Source organism: Artemia sp. Qi Xiang Cuo, chromosome 18 (assembly GCF_049724085.1).
Source record: "Artemia sp. Qi Xiang Cuo chromosome 18, ASM4972408v1, whole genome shotgun sequence".
Lineage (NCBI taxonomy): Eukaryota > Metazoa > Arthropoda > Branchiopoda > Anostraca > Artemiidae > Artemia > Artemia sp. Qi Xiang Cuo.
The window spans coordinates 10262986-10283484 of record NC_142811.1 but is presented as its reverse complement, the minus strand read 5'-3'; the positions used below and the strand labels follow the sequence as shown (position 1 = coordinate 10283484).

Below are 20499 nucleotides of genomic sequence, written 5' to 3'. Positions count from 1 at the left end.
CTAGATACAAAGTTTCTCAGGAAGTTTAAGTTATAAGAGCAGTATGAATGTTTAATCATCAAAAATATTTAAAACAAATTATTGGATGGGCAGTCAGCACAATGAAGTGAATTTGCAAACACAATTATAAGGTAGCGGGCACTTCACAAGAGTTGGGTCATTCGTTAAATAGCTCTTAGGGCACAGAATCAGGATTAGTTTGATATAGTACAGAAAAGTGTTTTTTCGTGGATTCATTTGTCAGAACTATTATTGAGACTTCATTTTTCAAAATTATGAATATGCAATCGTTGCAGATATTTTGTAATTATTTTCTCTATCTCCACTGTCATCAATTGCAATGAACCATAGTTGTACACCTAAATGTAAGTCTCAATAAAACTATTACTTTTATATTTGTGTTTTTTTTATATGTCTATATCTAATCTCACAGCAGGTAACTAGTTCGTGGGTCTCCATCGGTAACGTTCCCTAAGGAATCTAATTTCGAGTTAACTCAAGGAAAAGAGTTTACATTCATATAGTTACGTATTCTATTTTCTCGCGTTCAGTGAGTGGCGCGGCCACCCATTTACTTTACTCCCCATTGCTGTGGCGCAATCCTTGATGGCACAATATTTAGCGTTACAAGTGGCGCTATCGGAAAACTTATAAGGTATAAGTTCACAGCTTCAAACCTTAACGGCGTAGCTGGCGCGATCGGTATACAGGGTAAATCCCCTTAACATTACATTTAGCGCCGTCGATCATTATTGCCACAGGTGCCACAGTCCTTGAACGCCATATTTGTCAAGTCATGTTTTACCCTCTTGATCAATACTTTAATCACAAACTAAACACTAGTTGGATAATTCACTAGTAAGGACGATACTCACGTGTTTCTGCAAGTTTTATGTTTGTCATAAATGTTATATGTTTGTCAAGTCATGTTTTACCCTCTTGATCAATACTTTAATCACAAACTAAATACTAGTTGGATAATTCACTAGTAAGGACGACAATCATGTGTTTCTTCAAGTAATATGTTTGTCATAAATGTTATATGTTTGTCAAGTCTTGTTTTACCCTCTTGATCAATACTTTAATCACAAACTAAACACTAGTTGGATAATTCACTAGTAAGGACGATAATCATATGTTTTTTCAAGTTATATGTTTGTCATATATGTTATATGTGTGTCAAGCCATGTTTCACCCTGTATATCAATACTTTAGTTACAAACTAAACCATAGTTGGATAATCCACCAGCATGGATGATAGTTATGTGTTTCTTCAAGCTTTCCTTTAGGCTAAAGTTTTTACTGCAAATGGAGCACTTGTGGGGTTTTCATCAGAATGGAAGATAGTAACATGCCGCTTTAAGTTATTCATTTGATTGAATTTTTTATTGCAAACTAAGCACTTGTGAGGGTTTTAACCAGAATGGATTCTTAGGTGAGTATTCTTGTTTATCTTGAAAGTAAAGGTTTTCCCGCATATTTTACACTCAAATGGTTTTTCTCCACTGTGTCTTCTTTGATGCTCACCCAAATACTGCTTTAAAGAAAAACTCTTCTTGCATATATTACACTCATGTAGCTTTTGACCGGTGTGGGTGGTCGTGTGGCGTTTTAAGGTCCCTATTTGAGTAAACTTCTTACTACAGACTAAGCATTTGTGAGGTTTATCGCCAGAATGAATCCTTAAATGAATATTCATGTACTGCTTTAAAGAAAAACTCTTCTTACATATATTACACTCATGTAGCTTTTCACCGGTGTGGGTGGTCGTGTGGCGTTTTAAGGTCCCTATTCGAGCAAACTTCTTACTACAGACTAAGCATTGGTGAGGTTTGTAGCCAGAATGAATCCTTAAATGAATATTCATGTACTGTTTTGAAGAAAAACTCTTCTTACATATCTTACACACAAACGGTTTTTCTCCACTGTGTCTTTTTTGATGGTCGCCCAAATACTGCTTTGAAGAAAAACTCTTCTTACATATATTACACTCATTTCGCTTTTCACTGATGTGGGCGGTCATGTGGCGTTTTAAGGTCCCTATTTGAGTAAACTTCTTACTACAGACTAAGCATTTGTGAGGTTTATCGGCAGAGTGAATTCTTAAATGATTGTTCCTGCTCTGCTCAAAAGTAAAAGTTTTGCAGCATATTTTACACTCGAATGGTTTTTTACCATAATGGATTCTCAGGTGAATATTCCTTGTGTGGTTATTAGCAAAAGTTTTCTTACATATTTTACACTCATATGGTTTTTCTCCACTGTGTCTTCTTTGATGCACACCCAAATACTGCTTTGAAGAAAAACTCTTCTTACATATATTGCACTCATGTAATAGCGGAGAAAACGGGTTTCCCCCACTGTGTCTTCTTTGATGGAAACCCAAATACTGCTTTGAAGAAAAACTCTTATTGCATATATTACACTCATGTAGTTTTTCACTATTGTGAATAGTCATTAGCGTCTGTAAGCCAGTACTTTTTGACAGCTTATGGGGACGAACTAGCAAATTATTCATCTCTAAGTCTAATTCAGCCATTTTTGGTACATAATGACCCTGTAAAACCAAGTGCTGTTTCATATCGTCAATACTTTCATATAAACAGATGGGGCATTTTTTTTTCCTTCCCATTTTATGTTCCATAAAATGAGCAACAAAACTGAAGTAGTCATTAGTTACTATAGGACATATATCACACTCTATTCGTGACAATTCCTCACAACCTGTGTTTTCGTGAAGATCTAACATCAAAAAAGAGTTCTCTGTTTTAGCACAAGAGCCACAACGCCATATACCAGCTGCTACTTCTTCTATAACCTGTCTCTTTACCTTTTCTAACACAACGGTTGGATTTATGTCTCCACGTTTTAGTTGCTTTAGACCATCTAAACGAGAAATAGAAGAACTCAACGCATCTAAAAAGGAAGAGGAATATAAGAATAAAAGTAAAAAGATAAAGGAATATTCAATAAAAATGTATTAAGGGAATGATAGGCAGCGCTATTGCGCTGCCTAAGTAAAGAACGATGTTGGCACAATGCGTTATTTTTTTTTTTTCTTGGTTTTAGACCAGGGCCCTTCGCATCGAAGGAGTTGTCGTAGAAACTTCGGAAAGGGCTCATTCGATTGGAAATTGGAGTGGTTTGTGCCCCTTTTAATAGTCGCAGTGATTGGAAGGCAACTAACACCCCTTCCACGCCCACCATTTCCCGAAACACATCCAATCAAAATTTTGAGATAGCCGTTTTGTTCAGCCTAGTTGATTTCAAGAGAGAAATTAAGTTTTCGAGGAGGACACTCCTCCACAGCCCTCAGGGCAAGGATTGTAAGTTATGGCTTGGGGGCATACAAGGTTTTTTTTATAGAAAGCGTTGTCGCAGAAACTTCAAAAACGGCTCAGTCGATTGAAAAATGAGAGGGCTAGTGCCCTTTTTAATGGTCGAAAGTGATAGGAGGGCAACTAGCCCCTCTCTTACGCCCACCTTTTCCCCAAACACATCCAATCAAAATTATGAGGTAACCATTTTGTTCAACGTTGTTTTAAGTTCTGAAAATTAGGTCTTGAAGGATGACAACCCCCCCCCCCAGCCCTCAGGGCAAGGGTTGTAAGTCATGCCCAGGGGCATATAAGGTTTTCATAGAACGCGTTGTCATAGAAACTTCAAAAAGGACTCATCCGATTCGAAATTGAAATGGCTAGTGCCCTTTTTAATTGTCGAAAGTGATTGGAAGGCAACTAACATCCCTTCCACGCCCACCATATCCCAAACACGTCCGATCAAAATTTTGAGATAGCCATTTTGTTCCACGCAGTTTTAAGTTCAGGAAATTATACCTTTGAGCAGGACATTCCCCCACAGTCTTCAGGGCAAGGGTTATAAGTTATGCCGTGGGGTCATATAAGGTTTTTATTGAAATCTTTTTCGTAGAAACTTGAAAAAGTGCTCATTCGATTGAAAATTTAAAGGGCTAGCTCCCCTTTTAATGGTCGAAAGTGATTTAAGGGCAACTAACCCCCTTCTCACGCCCACCTTTTTCCCAAACACATCCAATCAAAATTTTTAGATAGCCATATTATTCAACGTAGTTTAAAGTTTGGGAAATTAGGTCTTTCAGGATGAAAACCCCTCCCTCCCCCCCCCACAGCCCTCAGGGCAAGGGTTTTAAGTTATGCCCTGGGGGCATATAAGGTTTTTATTGAAAGCGATGTTGTAGAAACTTCAAAAAGGGCTCATTCAATTGGAAATTGAAAGGGCTAGTGCCCTTTTTATAGTCGAAAGTGATTGAAAGGCAACTAACCCCCTTCTTATGCCCATCATTTTCCCAAACACATCCAATCAAAATTTTGAGATATCCATTTCAACCGATGTAGTTCGAAGTTCTGGAAATTAGGTCTTTTAGGATGATAACCCCATCAGAGCCCTCAGTGCAAGGTTTGTAAGTTATGCCCTGGGAGAATATATGGTTTATATAGAAAGTTGTTGTAGAAAATTCAAAAAGGGCTCATTTGATTAGAAATTGAAATTGCCCTTTTTAATAGTCAAAAGTGAGTGGAGAGTAATTAACCCCCTCTCACGCCCACCATTTCCCCAAGAACATTCAATCAAAGTTTATAGATAGTCATTTTGTTCAACGTAGTTGAAAGTTATGGAAATTATGCATTTAACGATGACAAAACCCCCAGAGCCCTCAAGGCAAAGGTTGTAAGTTATGCCCTGGAGGCATATAAGGTTTTTATAGATACAGTTGTAAAAACTTCAAAAGGGGCTTATTCAATTGGAAATTGAGAGGGCTAGTGCCCTTTTTAATAGTCAAAAGTAATTGGAGGGTAACTAACCCCCCTCTCATACTCACCATTCCCCCAATCACATCCAATCAAAAATTTCAGATAGCCATTTTGTTCAACGTAGTAGAAAGTTTTGGAAATTAGGTTGTTGAGGATGACAACCCCCCCTTCAGGCCCTCAGGGCAAGGGTTGTAAGTTATGTCCTGGGGGCATATAAGGTTTTTTATTGAAAGCGTTGTCGTAGAAACTTCAAAAGGGCTCATTCGATTGGAAATTGAAAGGGCTAGTGCCTTTTTTAATAGTTGAAAGTGATTGGAGAGCAACTAATGCCACTCTCATGCCCACCATTTCCCCAAACACATCCAATCAAAATTTTGAGATAGCCATTTTGTTCAACGTAGTTGAAAAACCTGGAGATTAGGTTTTGGTGGATGAAAACCGCCCTAACAGCCCTTAGGGTAAGGGTTGTAATTTATGCCCTGGGCATATAAGGTGTTTTTAGTAAGCATTGTCGTAGAAACTCAAAAAGGGCTCATTCGATTGAAAATAGAAAGGGCTGACGCGCTTTTTAATAGTCGCAAGTGATTGGAGGGCAACTAATCCCCCTCCCATTCCCACCCACCCCATTTTCCCATTATGTTTAAAAACTAAATGTTGCCTTAAGATTAAATCAAAATACACTGTGTTAATGCTAATTCCCTATAAGGCATCTCAGCAGTATCCCAAGAACGACTGAGGGTATTGCGTTCAAACTTTTGGGGCTACTTCTGCTCTTAAAATTTAACCAAATCAAAATAGCGTAAGTGTATCCAAGCTATCAAAGAAAGTAAACAGATTTTTGCGACTGGTATCAAGTTTCCCATTTCAGGTCATCTAGAGGAGGTATGAAAATAAATCAAACACTACTGTTTTTGTAGTGAAAATTTTTCTCCAGTATGCAAATAGCAGGCCAAACTATAAAGTCTTAAAAGAAACGAAAAGATTTAAAGTATTATTTTCTATATTTCTAAAAAGATTATATAAACATAGGATAAACGGATATTAATTAAAAAAAAAAATTTCTGCACAATAAGTTTTTCAAAGAGAAGTAAAGAACTCCATTAAACAAAAAATGAGCAATAATAAATCAAATAACCTACCAAGAGTGAAACTACCACAAATCAGCATCGATAAATAAATGAAACCCAAAACGAACAGAAATTATAATAAATAACCGAGTCAAACTCAAAATGATCAGAAATTAACATAGGTTGGGTTCAAAACCCCTATGCCTTCCCATGGGCGTAGGGAGGGGGCCAGGGGGGGGGGCCGCGGCCCCACCTAGCCCTGCAAAATTACATTAGATATTGCTGTAACATCCGATGGTTTGGAAAAAGCAGTTGATAAAACTCCATCACACTATCGACTGCCCCCCCCTACACAATATGCTGCCTAATGCTGCCTACGCCCATGTGCCTTCCCTAGGCCAGAACATAATTTGCACTTTACTGAAAAAAATCCAAATGAATGTGCATTGTCAGTTTAATATACATACACTGATATTTAGTAATCAAAATGTTAATATTATTTGATTTTTTTTAAATATTATTTGATTTATTAAAGTCATAAAAGTAAAAACAATTATACTTTCTGTATGGACGTCTACTAACTTTTGGCCAAAAAGGAAAATATTAAAGGGGGCTAGAAGAAAGCAAAAACAAATTTAGTTAACAGCTAGAGCTAGGGATGGTTCAAGGAATTTAGACGGAACAATTTTAAACAATGAAAAGGACATTTATCTGATAATTAGGGCCAGGGGCCCAACATACACCATAGAAGTCTTTTAAAAGAATGCAAATAAATATTTATATTTTCTTTTTCGTTAATTTACTTTAATTGGATATCTTCTCATATCTGTGGTCGAATATCAAATAGATATGAAATGAAATTTCCAAGAAGCACCAAAAACCCAAACACAAAGTATGATTACTACAAAATAGAGCTTTAAGTTTTAATACTGCTGCTCGAGATCAGTTAGATGTGTTAAGATATAATATTGGTTTCAAATACTTCAACTATGCACATAGATAGAGCCCAAAGAGTTCCAAGTCAACTAGTATAAATGCTAAGACATCAGGCATGAAAAAATAGTCTGAAGAACAAAAATAAAAAAATTTGTATAAGCAATCCGACAGTGAAAATAAGAAAGGCGTTAAGTAACATGTTCCAGAATACTCAGGAGAAGAAAAAACTGTTTTGGAAAATATCCCTGCGTTTCCTTCTCGAGCTCCGAGCAGTAAAATTGAAAATATCTCGAGAACGAAGGGGGTGGACGTGCATTCTGATTAAAACAAACAATGGGGCGAGCCTGATTTTGGTAAAATCGATGTATAGCATTTTTGACTGATTCGCCGCATAACGCCTTTCGTGTTTCTCCAGCAGATTAGTATTCTGAAATTATATTAGACTGTATCTGCTGATTTATATGCATCATAGACTCTATCTGCTAATTTATCTACATTGCATAGCTTTTAATATAAGAATGTTCATTGGGGACCAGAAAATCATATATTTAAATTGAACACAGATGAGTTGAAAAAGGAATTCAGCCAACCTACCAGTCAAATACAAAAACTATGCTGGTGACCCTGTTATGCTGGTCACCACGTTTCATTTCTTGCATAAACTCTGGTCCCTAAAGTTTCAAAAAGAAGTGCACAATGCTTTAAAGACTAAGCATATTTGAACTGGCACTGCTATGACTGTAGTACTCGAAAATTGAGCAAAATTCTATAAGGAAGGAAGTGCAAAATCAAATAAAAGCATGTTTGATTTTGTGCTGCACTGTAATATCCTAAAATTGAGCTTTTGCATTTGAAGGAGCATTGTGAGGTTTATCAATTGTAAGTATTTCAAAACCACAGTAGACAGAATATACCAGTAAGCTTATCGCAGATCATTTCTGGTCTTCGTTCTCGGTGCGAACAAAAAGCTCCTCCCACTTATTTCTGCATTAGCGGGAATGCGGTTTAGTCTGTTTCCGATTGTTTCCAAGCAGTTTGTTGGAAAAAATCGGAAACACACCAACCCGCATTCCCGCTAATCTGACTTCGCTTATGTTTATATCTGCAAAAACGTTCTCCGGAGCACTCGCACCCCGGTCCGGGTTTTTATAATGGGTGAGATAGAGAATGATCATACTGGATAATTATATGAACTGTGTTCAAAACTAACAAGTGGTGAGTTTTTCCAAAACTTCATCTTGAAGACAGCAACTACTTACAAAACATATTACAAAAGAAAAGAAAACTCAAAAACAGAAAATATCTGAAAAAAATTCGTTGTTGGAAATCACAATTCAACGATTTTCAAAAATATTTCGAAAATCAAACGAGTTTTAGAGGACCAGCAACTGAAGCTTTTCCCGACAGTTGATGCAACAATCGTAATGTTCTGCTTTTATTTTGGTTTAATCAAAATTGCCAGACTGAATTTTCTATTGTTTGTGCATTATTTTTTTAGGATATAAATGCAGTCATAAGAGATGTGCTCTAGGCCCCTAAAGGTTTTGACTAGTTTGACTAGTTCTTCGTCATTGCCGGGGACAGACACCACCTCAACTTATTCCAAGTTCAGTTTTGACTTTACAGATGTAAGGAATGCAAGGTTCTCAAAGAAAAAACGCAACAGAAAAACGCAAGAAATTTGGAATATACACTGGCTATGACAAAACGAAATTGAATGGTCATAAGAACACAGGTCAAATATTGGATTTACCTGTGTTTTAGAATACAAACTATCATTGAACAGAATATCCTGCATTGGAACAGTAAGATTTGTGAGGTTGAACATTAGGGAAAAACATCCTGTTACAAATTCATATAACAGGTTTCATAGGCAGCGCAATAGCGCTGCCTAAGTAAGGAGCGATGTGGGCCCAATGTATAATTCAGTTATATTTTTTTTTGTCTATACCAGGGCACTTCGTATCGAAGGAGTGGTCGTAGAAACTTCAAAAAGGGTTCATTCAGTTGAAGATTGAAAGGGCTAGTGCCCTTTTTGATAGTTGAAGGGATGGGAGGGCAACTAAGCCCCTCCCACGCCGACCATTCCCAAAACACATTTAATCAAAACTTCGAGATAGCAATTTTTTTCAACGTAACTGTAAGGTCTTGAAATTATGTCTTTGAGAACGACAACCCCCCCCCCCCAGAGCCCCCAGGGAAAGGGTTATAAGTTATACCCTGTGGGCATATAAGGTAAGTAGAAAGGGAGGTGCTACTCGTGACAGGACCACGTGGTTTATGGTCCTAATATGGGCATAGAGTCATTAGGGAGAACACGTGGTTAATGGGGTCAATGACCTCTTTTTTCCAAGGTCGATTTATTGTTATTGTTTTGGCCAAGTGCCCGCTAGGGGAGAATGTTATGATCTAGGAAAGAGTATTTGTTGTTTTTGGCCAAGTGCCCGCTAGGGAAGAATGTTATGATCCAGAAATAGTATTTGTTGTTGTTGTAAGCTCGAGGCAAATGTTATGATCCAGGAAACAGTATTTGTTGTTGTTGTTTTGTCCATGGGCATAGAGTCATTAGGGAGAACACGTGGTTAATTAAAGCGATTGGGAATTTGGAACACCTGTGCTGTCAGTCATTAATCAAATTGTTTCCGTGCAAAGTTTAATGATGTCTGACAGGTACTGTCAACATTTCTCCAGGAATAGATCCAAGTCATTAATGTTCCTTGCCCTGAAAACAATTCTACTGGTCGAACTCCAAAGATATTAATAACCAAACGCCATGGAAACAATTCTCCAAGAAACATCTTAGCGATGAATAGATTAACACGGGAATCAGGTTTCTTAGTAATTTCAAATGTGACAGCACAGAGATGCCAATAACAAAAGGAACACGCAGAAATTACGTTTAGGGATTATTTGGGCGAAACCATTTTAGACATTATAGGGAATTATTTCGGCGAAACAGTTAGACTTTTTAAAAGACTATTTTAAAAGAAGATTTTAGAAGAGGATTTGAGAGTTAAACTCGGTGTTCGTTATAATACACAAGTTCCATTTGAACAGTGTCATGAGGTCCTCTACCCCAACCCCAATGGGTCCTCATACCCTATGGGTCCTCATACCCCACCCCAATCCCCGAAGGAAGCCCCCGGTCCTCAAAGGTCCCCCAGGCTCCCCAAGGGCCCCCAGACGCCCAATGTTATGTTATGTCATGCTCTGTTATGTTATGCTATGTTATGCTATGTCATGTTATGTTATGTTATGTTATGTTATGATATGTTATGTTATGCTATGTTATGTTATGTTATGTTATGTTATGCTATATTGTGTTATGTTATGTTATGCTATGCTATGTTATGTTATGTTATGCTATGTTATGCTATGTTATGTTATGTTATGTTATGTTATGTTATGCTATGTTATGCTATGCTATGTTATGCTATGTTATGTTATACCTTTCAAAAGACATTTCAGAGCAAGTTCCTTTCTTAATGTCCCTTCTAAACATGGTTTACTTTGTCACAGTTACATTGTCTTGATTTTTTAAAGTTAATTTTGAATTTTTTTGATTGAAATACAAGAGTTGGACTATTTCAGTAGTGTTTTGTCATGGTTTACCATGTCACAATTACATTCTATTTATTTTTCAAAGTTCATTTTGAATTTCTTTCATTGAAATGCAAGAGTGGGATTATTTCAGTAGTGTTTTGTCGTGGTTTACCATGTCACAGTTACATTCCCTTGATTTTTCAAAGTTCATTTTCGATTTCCTTCGTTGAAATGCAAGAGTTGGATTACTTCACTAATGTTTTGTCGTGGTTTACCTTGTCAGAGTTACATTCTCTTGATTTTTCAAAGTTCATTTTGAATTTCTTTCGTTGAAATGCATGAGTTGGAATATTTCAGTAGTGTTTTGTTGTGGTTTACCGTGTCACAGTTACATTTTCTTGATTTTTCAAAGTTCATTTTGAATTTATTTCGGTGAAATGCAAGAGTTGGAATATTTCAGTAGTGTTTTGTTGTGCTTTACCGTGATACAGTTACATTCTCTCGATTATTCAAAGTTTATGTTAAATTTATATCGTTGAAATGCAAGAGTTGGAATATTTCAGTAGTGTTATGTCGTGGTTTACTTTCTCACAGTTACATTCTCTTAATTTTTCAAAGTTCATTTTGGTTTTCTTTCATTGAAATGCAAGAGTTGGAATATTTCAGTTGTGTTTTGTGGCGGTTTACCTTATCACAGTTACATTGTCTTGATTTTTCAAAGTTCATTTTGGATTTCTTTCTTTGAAATGCAAGAGTTGGATTATTTCAGTAGTGTTTTGTCTTGGTTTACCTTGTCACAGATATATCTTCTTGATTATTCAAACTTTTTTTCGGATTTTTTTTATGGAAACGGAAGAGTGGAATTATTTTAGTAGTGTCTTTTAGTTGTTTACCTTGTCACAGTTACATTCCCTTGATTTTTCAATGTTCCTTTTGTATTTCATTCTTTGAAATGCAAGAGTTGGAATATTTCAGTAGTGTTTTTTCATGGTTTACCTTGTCACAGTTACATTCTCTTAATTTTTCAAAGTTCATTTTGAATTTCTATCGTTGAAATGCAAGAGTTGGAATATTTCAGTAGTGTTTTGTCGTGGTTTATCTTGTCACAGTTACATTTTCTTGATTTTTCAAAGTTCCTTTTTCAATTTCTTTCATTGAAATGCAAGAGTTGGATTATTTCATTAGTATTTTGTTGTGGTTTACCTTGTCACAATTACATTTTCTTTATTTTTCAAAGTTCATTTCGGTTTTCTTTCATTTAAATGCAAGAGTTGGAATATTTCAGTAGTTTTTTGTCATAGTTTACCTTGTCACAGTTACATTCTCTTGATTTTTAAAAGTTCATTTTTGAATTCTTTCGTTGTACTTCCAATGTTGGAATATGTCAGCAAGAGTATTGTCGTGGTTTACATTGTCACATATATATTTTATTGATTTTTCAAATTTTATTTAGGATTTATCTAATTTAAATTAAAGAGTTGGAATATTTAAGTAGTGTTTTGTTGTGGTTTACCTTGTCACAGTTACATTCGCTTCATTTTTCAAAGTTCATTTTGAATTTCTTTAGTTGAAATGCAAGAGTTGGAATATTTCAGAAGCGTTTTGTCGTGCTTTACCATCTCACAGTTACATTTTCTTGATTTTTCAAAGTTCATTTTGGATTTCTTTCATTGAAATGCAAGAGTTGGAATATTTCAGTAGTGTTTTGTTGTGGTTTACTTTGTCACAGTTACATTTTCTTGATTTTTCAAAGTTCATTTTGAACTTCTTTCATTGATATGCAAGAGTTGGAATATTTCAGTAGTGTTTTATCATGGCTTACCTTGTCACAGTTACATTCTCTTGATTTTTCAAAGTTCATTTTGAATTTCCTTCATTGAAATGCAAGAGTTGGATTATTTCAGTAGTGTTTTGTCGTGGTTTACCGTGTCACAGTTACATTTTCTTGATTTTTCAAAATTAATTTTTCAATTTCTTTCGTTGAAATGCAAGAGTTGGAATATTTCAGTAGTGTTTTGTTGTGGTTTACCTTGTCACAATTACATTTTCTTGATTTTTCAAAGTTCATTTCGGTTTTCTTTCATTGAAATGCAAGAGTTGGAATATTTCAGTAGTGTTTTGTCATAGTTTACCTTGTCACAGTTACATTCGCTTGATTTTTCAAAGTTCATTTTGGATTTCTTTAGTTGAAATGCAAGAGTTGGAATATTTCAGAAAGCGTTTTGTCGTGGTTTCCCTTGTCACAGATATATTTTCTTGATTTTTCAAAGTTCATTTCGGTTTTCTTTCATTGAAATGCAAGAATTGGAATATTTCAGTAGTGTTTTATCGTGGTTTACCTTGTCACAGTTACATTAGCTTGATTTTTCAAAGTTCATTTTGAATTTCTTTAGTTGAAATGCAAGAGTTGGAATATTTCAGAAGCGTTTTGTCGTGCTTTACCATCTCACAGTTACATTTTCTTGATTTTTCAAAGTTCATTTTGGATTTCTTTCATTGAAATGCAAGAGTTGGAATATTTCAGTAGTGTTTTGTTGTGATTTACTTTGTCACAGTTACATTTTCTTGATTTTTCAAAGTTCATTTTGAAATTCTTTCATTGATATGTAAGAGTTGGAATATTTCAGTAGTGTTTTATCATGGCTTACCTTGTCACAGTTACATTCTCTTGATTTTTCAAAGTTCATTTTGAATTTCATTCATTGAAATGCAAGAGTTGGATTATTTCAGTAGTGTTTTGTCGTGGTTTACCGTGTCAAAGTTACATTCTCTTGATTTTTCAAAGTTCATTTTGAATTTCTTTCATTGAAATGCAAGAGTTGGAATATTTCAGTAGTGTTTGTTTGTGGTTTACCATGTCACAGTTACATTCTCTTGATTTTTCAAAGTTCCTTTTGGATTTCTTTCGTTGAAAAGCAAGAGTTGGAATATTTCAGTAGTGTTTTGTCGTGGTTTACCTTGTCAGAGTTACATTCTCTTGATTTTTCAAAGTTCATTTTGAATTTCTTTCATTGAAATGCAAGAGTTGGATTATTTCAGTAGTGTTTTGTCGTGGTTTACCTTGTCACAGTTACATTCTCTTGATTTTTACAAGTTCATTTTGAATTTCTTTCATTGAAATGCAAGAGTTGGAATATTTCACTAGTGTTTGGTTGTGGTTTACCTTGTCACAGTTACATTTTCTTGATTTTTCAAAGTTCATTTTGGATTTCTTTCGTTGAAAAGCAAGAGTTGGAATATCTCAGTAGTGTTTTGTCGTGGTTTACCATGTCACAGTTACATTCACTTGATTTTTCAAAGTTCATTTTGAATTTCTTTCATTGAAATGCAATAGTGGGATTATTTCAGTAGTGTTTTGTCGTGGTTTACCTTGTCACAGTTACATTCCCTTGATTTTTCAAAGTTCCTTTTGGATTTCATTCGTTGAAATGCAAGAGTTGGAATATTTCAGTAGTGTTTTTTCATGGTTTACCTTGTCACAGTTACATTCTCTTAATTTTTCAAAGTTCTTTTTGAATTTCTATCGTTGAAATGCAAGAGTTGGAATATTTCAGTAGTGTTTTGTCAGGGTTTACCTTTGCACAGTTACATTCTCTTAATTTTTCAGTTAATTTTTAATTTCTATTGTTGAAATGCAAGAGTTGGAATATTTCAGTAGTGTTTTGTTGTGGTTTACCTTGTCACAGTTACATTCGCTTGATTTTTCAAAGTTCATTTTGAATTTCTTTAGTTGAAATGCAAGAGTTGGAATATTTCAGAAGCGTTTTGTCGTGCTTTACCATCTCACAGTTACATTTTCTTGATTTTTCAAAGTTCATTTTGGATTTCTTTCATTGAAATGCAAGAGTTGGAATATTTCAGTAGTGTTTTGTTGTGCTTTACTTTGTCACAGTTACATTTTCTTGATTTTTCAAAGTTCATTTTGAACTTCTTTCATTGATATGCAAAAGTTGGAATATTTCAGTAGTGTTTTATCATGGCTTACCTTGTCACAGTTACATTCTCTTGATTTTTCAAAGTTCATTTTGAATTTCCTTCATTGAAATGCAAGAGTTGGATTATTTCAGTAGTGTTTTGTCGTGGTTTACCGTGTCACAGTTACATTTTCTTGATTTTTCAAAATTCATTTTTCAATTTCTTTCGTTGAAATGCAAGAGTTGGAATATTTCAGTAGTGTTTTGTTGTGGTTTACCTTGTCACAATTACATTTTCTTGATTTTTCAAAGTTCATTTCGGTTTTCTTTCATTGAAATGCAAGAGTTGGAATATTTCAGTAGTGTTTTGTCATAGTTTACCTTGTCACAGTTACATTCTCTTGATTTTTCAAAGTTCATTTTGGATTTCTTTCGTTGAAATGCAAGAGTTGGAATATTTCAGAAAGCGTTTTGTCGTGGTTTACCTTGTCACAGATATATTTTCTTGATTTTTCAAAGTTCGTTTCGGTTTTCTTTCATTGAACTGCAAGAATTGGAATATTTCAGTAGTGTTTTATCGTGGTTTACCTTGTCACAGTTACATTCGCTTGATTTTTCAAAGTTCATTTTGAATTTCTTTAGTTGAAATGCAAGAGTTGGAATATTTCAGAAGCGTTTTGTCGTGCTTTACCATCTCACAGTTACATTTTCTTGATTTTTCAAAGTTCATTTTGGATTTCTTTCATTGAAATGCAAGAGTTGGAATATTTCAGTAGTGTTTTGTTGTGATTTACTTTGTCACAGTTACATTTTCTTGATTTTTCAAAGTTCATTTTGAACTTCTTTCATTGATATGCAAAAGTTGGAATATTTCAGTAGTGTTTTCTCATGGCTTACCTTGTCACAGTTACATTCTCTTGATTTTTCAAAGTTCATTTTGAATTTCCTTCATTGAAATGCAAGAGTTGGATTATTTCAGTAGTGTTTTGTCGTGGTTTACCTTGTCACAGTTACATTTTCTTGATTTTTCAAAGTTCATTTTGAATTTCTTTCATTGAAATGCAAGAGTTGGAATATTTCAGTAGTGTTTGTTTGTGGTTTACCATGTCACAGTTACATTCTCTTGATTTTTCAAAGTTCCTTTTGGATTTCTTTCGTTGAAAAGCAAGAGTTGGAATATTTCAGTAGAGTTTTGTCGTGGTTTACCTTGTCACAGTTACATTCTCTTGATTTTTCAAAGTTCATTTTGAATTTCTTTCATTGAAATGCAAGAGCTGGATTATTTCAGTAGTGTTTTGTCGTGGTTTACCATGTCACAGTTACATTCTCTTGATTTTTAAAAGTTCATTTTGAGTTTCTTTCATTGAAATGCAAGAGTTGGAATACTTCACTAGTGTTTGGTTGTGGTTTACCTTGTCACAGTTACATTTTCTTGATTTTTCAAAGTTCATTTTGGATTTCTTTCGTTGAAAAGCAAGAGTTGGAATATTTCAGTAGTGTTTTGTCAGGGTTTACCATGTCACAGTTACATTCTCTTGATTTTTCAAAGTTCATTTTGAATTTCTTTCATTGAAATGCAATAGTGGGATTATTTCAGTAGTGTTTTGTCGTGGTTTACCATGTCACAGTTACATTCCCTTGATTTTTCAAAGTTCATTTTGGATTTCCTTCGTTGAAATGCAAGAGTTGGAATATTTCAGTAGTGTTTTGTCAGGGTTTACCTTGTCACAGTTACATTCTCTTAATTTTTCAAAGATCATTTTGAATTTCTATCGTTGAAATGCAAGAGTTGGAATATTTCAGTAGTGTTTTGTCAGGGTTTACCTTTGCACAGTTACATTCTCTTAATTTTTCAAAGTTCATTTTGAATTTCATTCATTGAAATGCAAGAGTTGGAATATTTCAGTAGTGTTTTGTCGTGGTTTACCTTGTCACAGTTACATTTTCTTGATTTTTCAAAGTTCATTTTTCAATTTCTTTCGTTGAAATGCAAGAGTTGGAATATTTCAGTAGTGTTTTGTTGTGGTTTACCTTGTCACAATTACATTTTCTTGATTTTTCAAAGTTCATTTCGGTTTTCTTTCATTGAAATGCAAGAGTTGGAATATTTCAGTAGTGTTTTGTCATAGTTTACCTTGTCACAGTTACATTCTCTTGATTTTTCAAAGTTCATTTTGGATTTCTTTAGTTGAACAGCAAATGTTGGAATATTTCAGATAGAGTTTTGTCTTGGTTTACCTTTTCACATATATATTTTCTTGATTTTTAAAAGTTCATTTCGTTTTTATTTCATTTAAATGCAAGACTCTGAATATTTCAGTAGTGTTTTGTCGTGGTTTACCTTGTCACAGTTACATTCACTTGATTTTTCAAAGTTCATTTTGAATTTCTTTAGTTGAAATGCAAGAGCTGGAATATTTCAGAAGCGTTTTGTCGTGCTTTACCATCTCATAGTTACATTTTCTTGATTTTTCAAAGTTCATTTTGGATTTCTTTCATTGAAATGCAAGAGTTGGAATATTTCAGTAGTGTTTTGTTGTGGTTTACTTTGTCACAGTTACATTTTCTTGATTTTTCAAAGTTCATTTTGAACTTCTTTCATTGATATGCAAGAGTTGGAATATTTCAGTAGTGTTTTATCATGGTTTACCTTGTCACAGTTACATTCTCCTGATTTTTCAAAGTCCATTTTGAATTTCATTCATTGAAATGCAAGAGTTAGATTATATCAGTAGTGTTTTATCGTGGTTTACCTTGTCAAAGTTACATTCTCTTGATTTTTCAAAGTTCATTTTGAATTTCTTTCGTTGAAATGCAAGAGTTGGAATATTTCAGTAGTGTTTGTTTGTGGTTTACCATGTCACAGTTACATTCTCTTGATTTTTCAAAGTTCCTTTTGGATTTCTTTCATTGAAATGCAAGAGTTGGAATATTTCACTAGTGTTTTCTCGTGGTTTACCTTACCACACTTACATTCTCTTGATTTTTCAAAGATCATTATGGATTTCTTTCATTGAAATGCAAGAGTTGGAATATTTCAGTAGTGTTTTGCCGTGGTTTACATTGTCAAAGTTACATTCTCTTAATTTTTCAAAGTTCATTTTGGATTTCTTTCGTTGCAATGCAAGAGTTGGAATATTTCAGTAGTGTTTTGTCGTGGTTTACTTTGTCAGAGTTACATTCTCTTGATTTTTCAAAGTTCATTGTGGATTTCTTTCGTTGAAATGTGTGTTGTTGTGCTTTGCCTTGACACAGTTACATTTTCTTGATTTTTGTTAGGTTAGGTTAGGCTAGATCAAGTTAGGTTAGGTTAGGTTAAGTTAGGTTAGGTTAGGTTAGGCTACGTACGCACGCGTACGTATTTCAACTAAACCCTGACAAAACACTACTGAAATATTCCAACTCTTGCATTTCAACGAATGAAATCCAAAAGGAACTTTGAAAAATCAAGGGAATGTAACTGTGACATGGTAAACCACGACAAAACACTACTGAAATAATCCAACTCTTGAATTTCAATGAAAGAAATTCAAAATGAACTTTGACAAATCAAGAAAATGTAACTGTGACATGGTAAACCACGACAAAACACTAGTGAAATATTCCAACTCTTGCATTTCAATGAAAGAAATTCAAAATGAACTTTGAAAAATCAAGAGAATGTAACTGCGACGAGGTAAACCACGACAAGACACTACTGAAATAATCCAGCTCTTGCATTTCAATGAAAAAAACTCAAAATGAACTTTGAAAAATCAAGAGAATGTAACTGTGACATGGTAAACCATGACAAAACACTACTGAAATATTTCAACTCTTGCAATTCAAAGAAAGAAATCCAAAATGAACTTTGAAAAATCAAGAGAATGTAACTGTGACGAGGTAAACCACGACAAAATACTACTGAAATAATTCATCTCTTGAATTTCAAAGAGATAAATCCAAAATAAACTTTGAAAAATCATGATAATGTAAGTTTGACAAGGTAACCACGACAAAACTCTACTGAAATATTCCAACTCTTGCTTTTCAACGAAAGAAATCCAAAATGAACTTTGAAAAATCAAGAAAATGTAAGTGTGACAAGGTAAACCACTACAAAACACTACTGAAATATTCCAACTCTTGCATTTCGATGAAAGAAATTCAAAATGGAGTTTGAAAAATCTAGAGAATGTAAGTGTGACATGGTAAACCTAGACGAAACATTACTGAAATACTCCATCTCTTGCATTTCACTGAAAGGAAATCGAAATGAACTTTGAAAAATCAAGAGAATGTAAGTGTGACAAGGTAAGCCACAACAAAACATTACTTAAATATTCCAACTCTTGCATTTCAACGAAAGAAATCCAAAATGAACTTTGAAAAATCAAGGGAATGTAACTGTGACATGGTAAACCACGACAAGACACTACTGAAATAATCCCACTTGCATTTCAATGAAAGAAATTCAAAATGAACTTTGAAAAATCAAGAGAATGTAACTGTGACAAGGTAAACCACGACAAAACGCTACTGGAATATTCCAACTCTTGCATTTCAACGAAAGAAATCCAAAATGAACTTTGAAAAATCAAGAGAATGTAACTGTGACAAGGTAAACCACGACAAAACACTGCTGAAATATTCCAACTCTAGCATTTCAACGAAAGAAAATCGAAATGAACATTGAAAAATCAAGAAAATGTAACTGAGACAAGGTAAACCACAACGATACTCCATTTAAATAGTCCAACTCTTGCATTTCAATGAAAGAGAATCGAAAGGAACTTTGAAAAATCAAGAGAATGTAACACTGACAAGGTAAACCCCGACATAACACTGCTGAAATATTCCAACTCTTGCATTTCAATAAAAGAAATTCAAAATGAAATTCGAAAAATCAAGAGAATGTAACTGTGACAAGGTAAACCACAACAAAACACTACTGAAATATTCCAGCTCTTGCATTTCAATGAAAGAAATCCAAAATGAACTTTGAAAAATCATGAGAATGTAACTGTGACAAGGTAAACCACGACAAAACACTACTGAAATATTCCAACTCTTGCATTTCAATGAAAGAAATCAAAAATAAACTTTGAAAAATCAAGAAAATGTAAGTGTGACAAGGTAAACCACAACAAAACACTACTGAAATACTCCAACTCTTGCATTTCGATGAAAGAAATTCAAAATGGAGTTTGAAAAATCTAGAGAATGTAAGTGTGACATGGTAAACCATGACAAAACACTACTGAAATATTCCATCTCTTGCATTTAAATGAAATGAATCCTAAATTAACTTTGAAACCTTATGAGAATGTAAGTGTGACATGGTAAATCACGACAAAACACTATTAAAATATTCCAACTATTGCATTTCAATGAAAGAAATCCAAAATAAACTCTGAAAAATCAAGAGAATGTAGCAGGGACATGGCAAACCACGACAAAACACTACTGAAATAATCCAACTCTTACATTTCAACGAAAGAAATTCAAAATGAACTTTGAAACATCAAGAGAATGTAACTGTGACAAGGTAAACCACGACAAAACGCTACTGGAATATTCCAACTCTTGCATTTCAACGAAAGAAATCCAAAATGAACTTTGAAAAATCAAGAGAATGTAACTGTGACAAGGTAAACCACGACAAAACACTACTGAAATATTCCAACTCTTGCATTTCAACGAAAGACAACCGAAATGAACTTTGAAAAATCAAGAAAATGTAACTGAGACAAGGTAAACCACAACGATACACCATTGAAATATTCTAAATCTCGCATTTCAATGAAAAGAACCGAACGGAACTTTGAAAAATTAAGACAATGTAACACTGACAAGGTAAACCACGACATAACACTACTGAAATATTCCAACTCTTGCATTTCAATAAAAGAAATTCAAAATGAACTTTGAAAAATCAAGAAAATGTAACTGTGATAAGGTAAACCACAACAAAACACTACTGAAATATTCCAGCTCTTGCATTTCAATGAAAGAAATCCAAAATGAACTTTGAAAAATCATGAGAATGTAAGTGCGACAAGGTAAACCGCATCAAAACACTACTAAAATATTCCAACTCTAGCATTTCAATGAATGAAATCCAAAATGAACTTTGAAAAATCAAGGGAATGTAACTGTGACATGGTAAATCACGACAATACACTACTGAAATAATCCCACTCTTGCATTTCAATGATAGAAATTCAAAATGAACTTTGAAAAATCATGAGAATGTAACTGTGACAAGGTAAA

The 20499-nt window shown here is 34.2% G+C and overlaps 1 protein-coding gene across 2 annotated transcripts in view; it reads right to left on the bottom strand.

Moving 5' to 3' along the window:
• Nucleotides 1–416: 416 nt before the first annotated feature.
• Nucleotides 417–20499, bottom strand: part of LOC148941190 (uncharacterized) — a 95897-nt gene continuing 75814 nt past the window's right edge. For both annotated transcript variants that reach the window (XM_089103881.1, XM_089103882.1), the window contains exon 8: nt 417–2916. In XM_089103881.1, the coding sequence (XP_088960007.1) occupies nt 1415–2916 (1502 nt within the window). In that variant the 3' untranslated portion in view covers nt 417–1414. The remainder of the gene's footprint in view (nt 2917–20499) is intronic.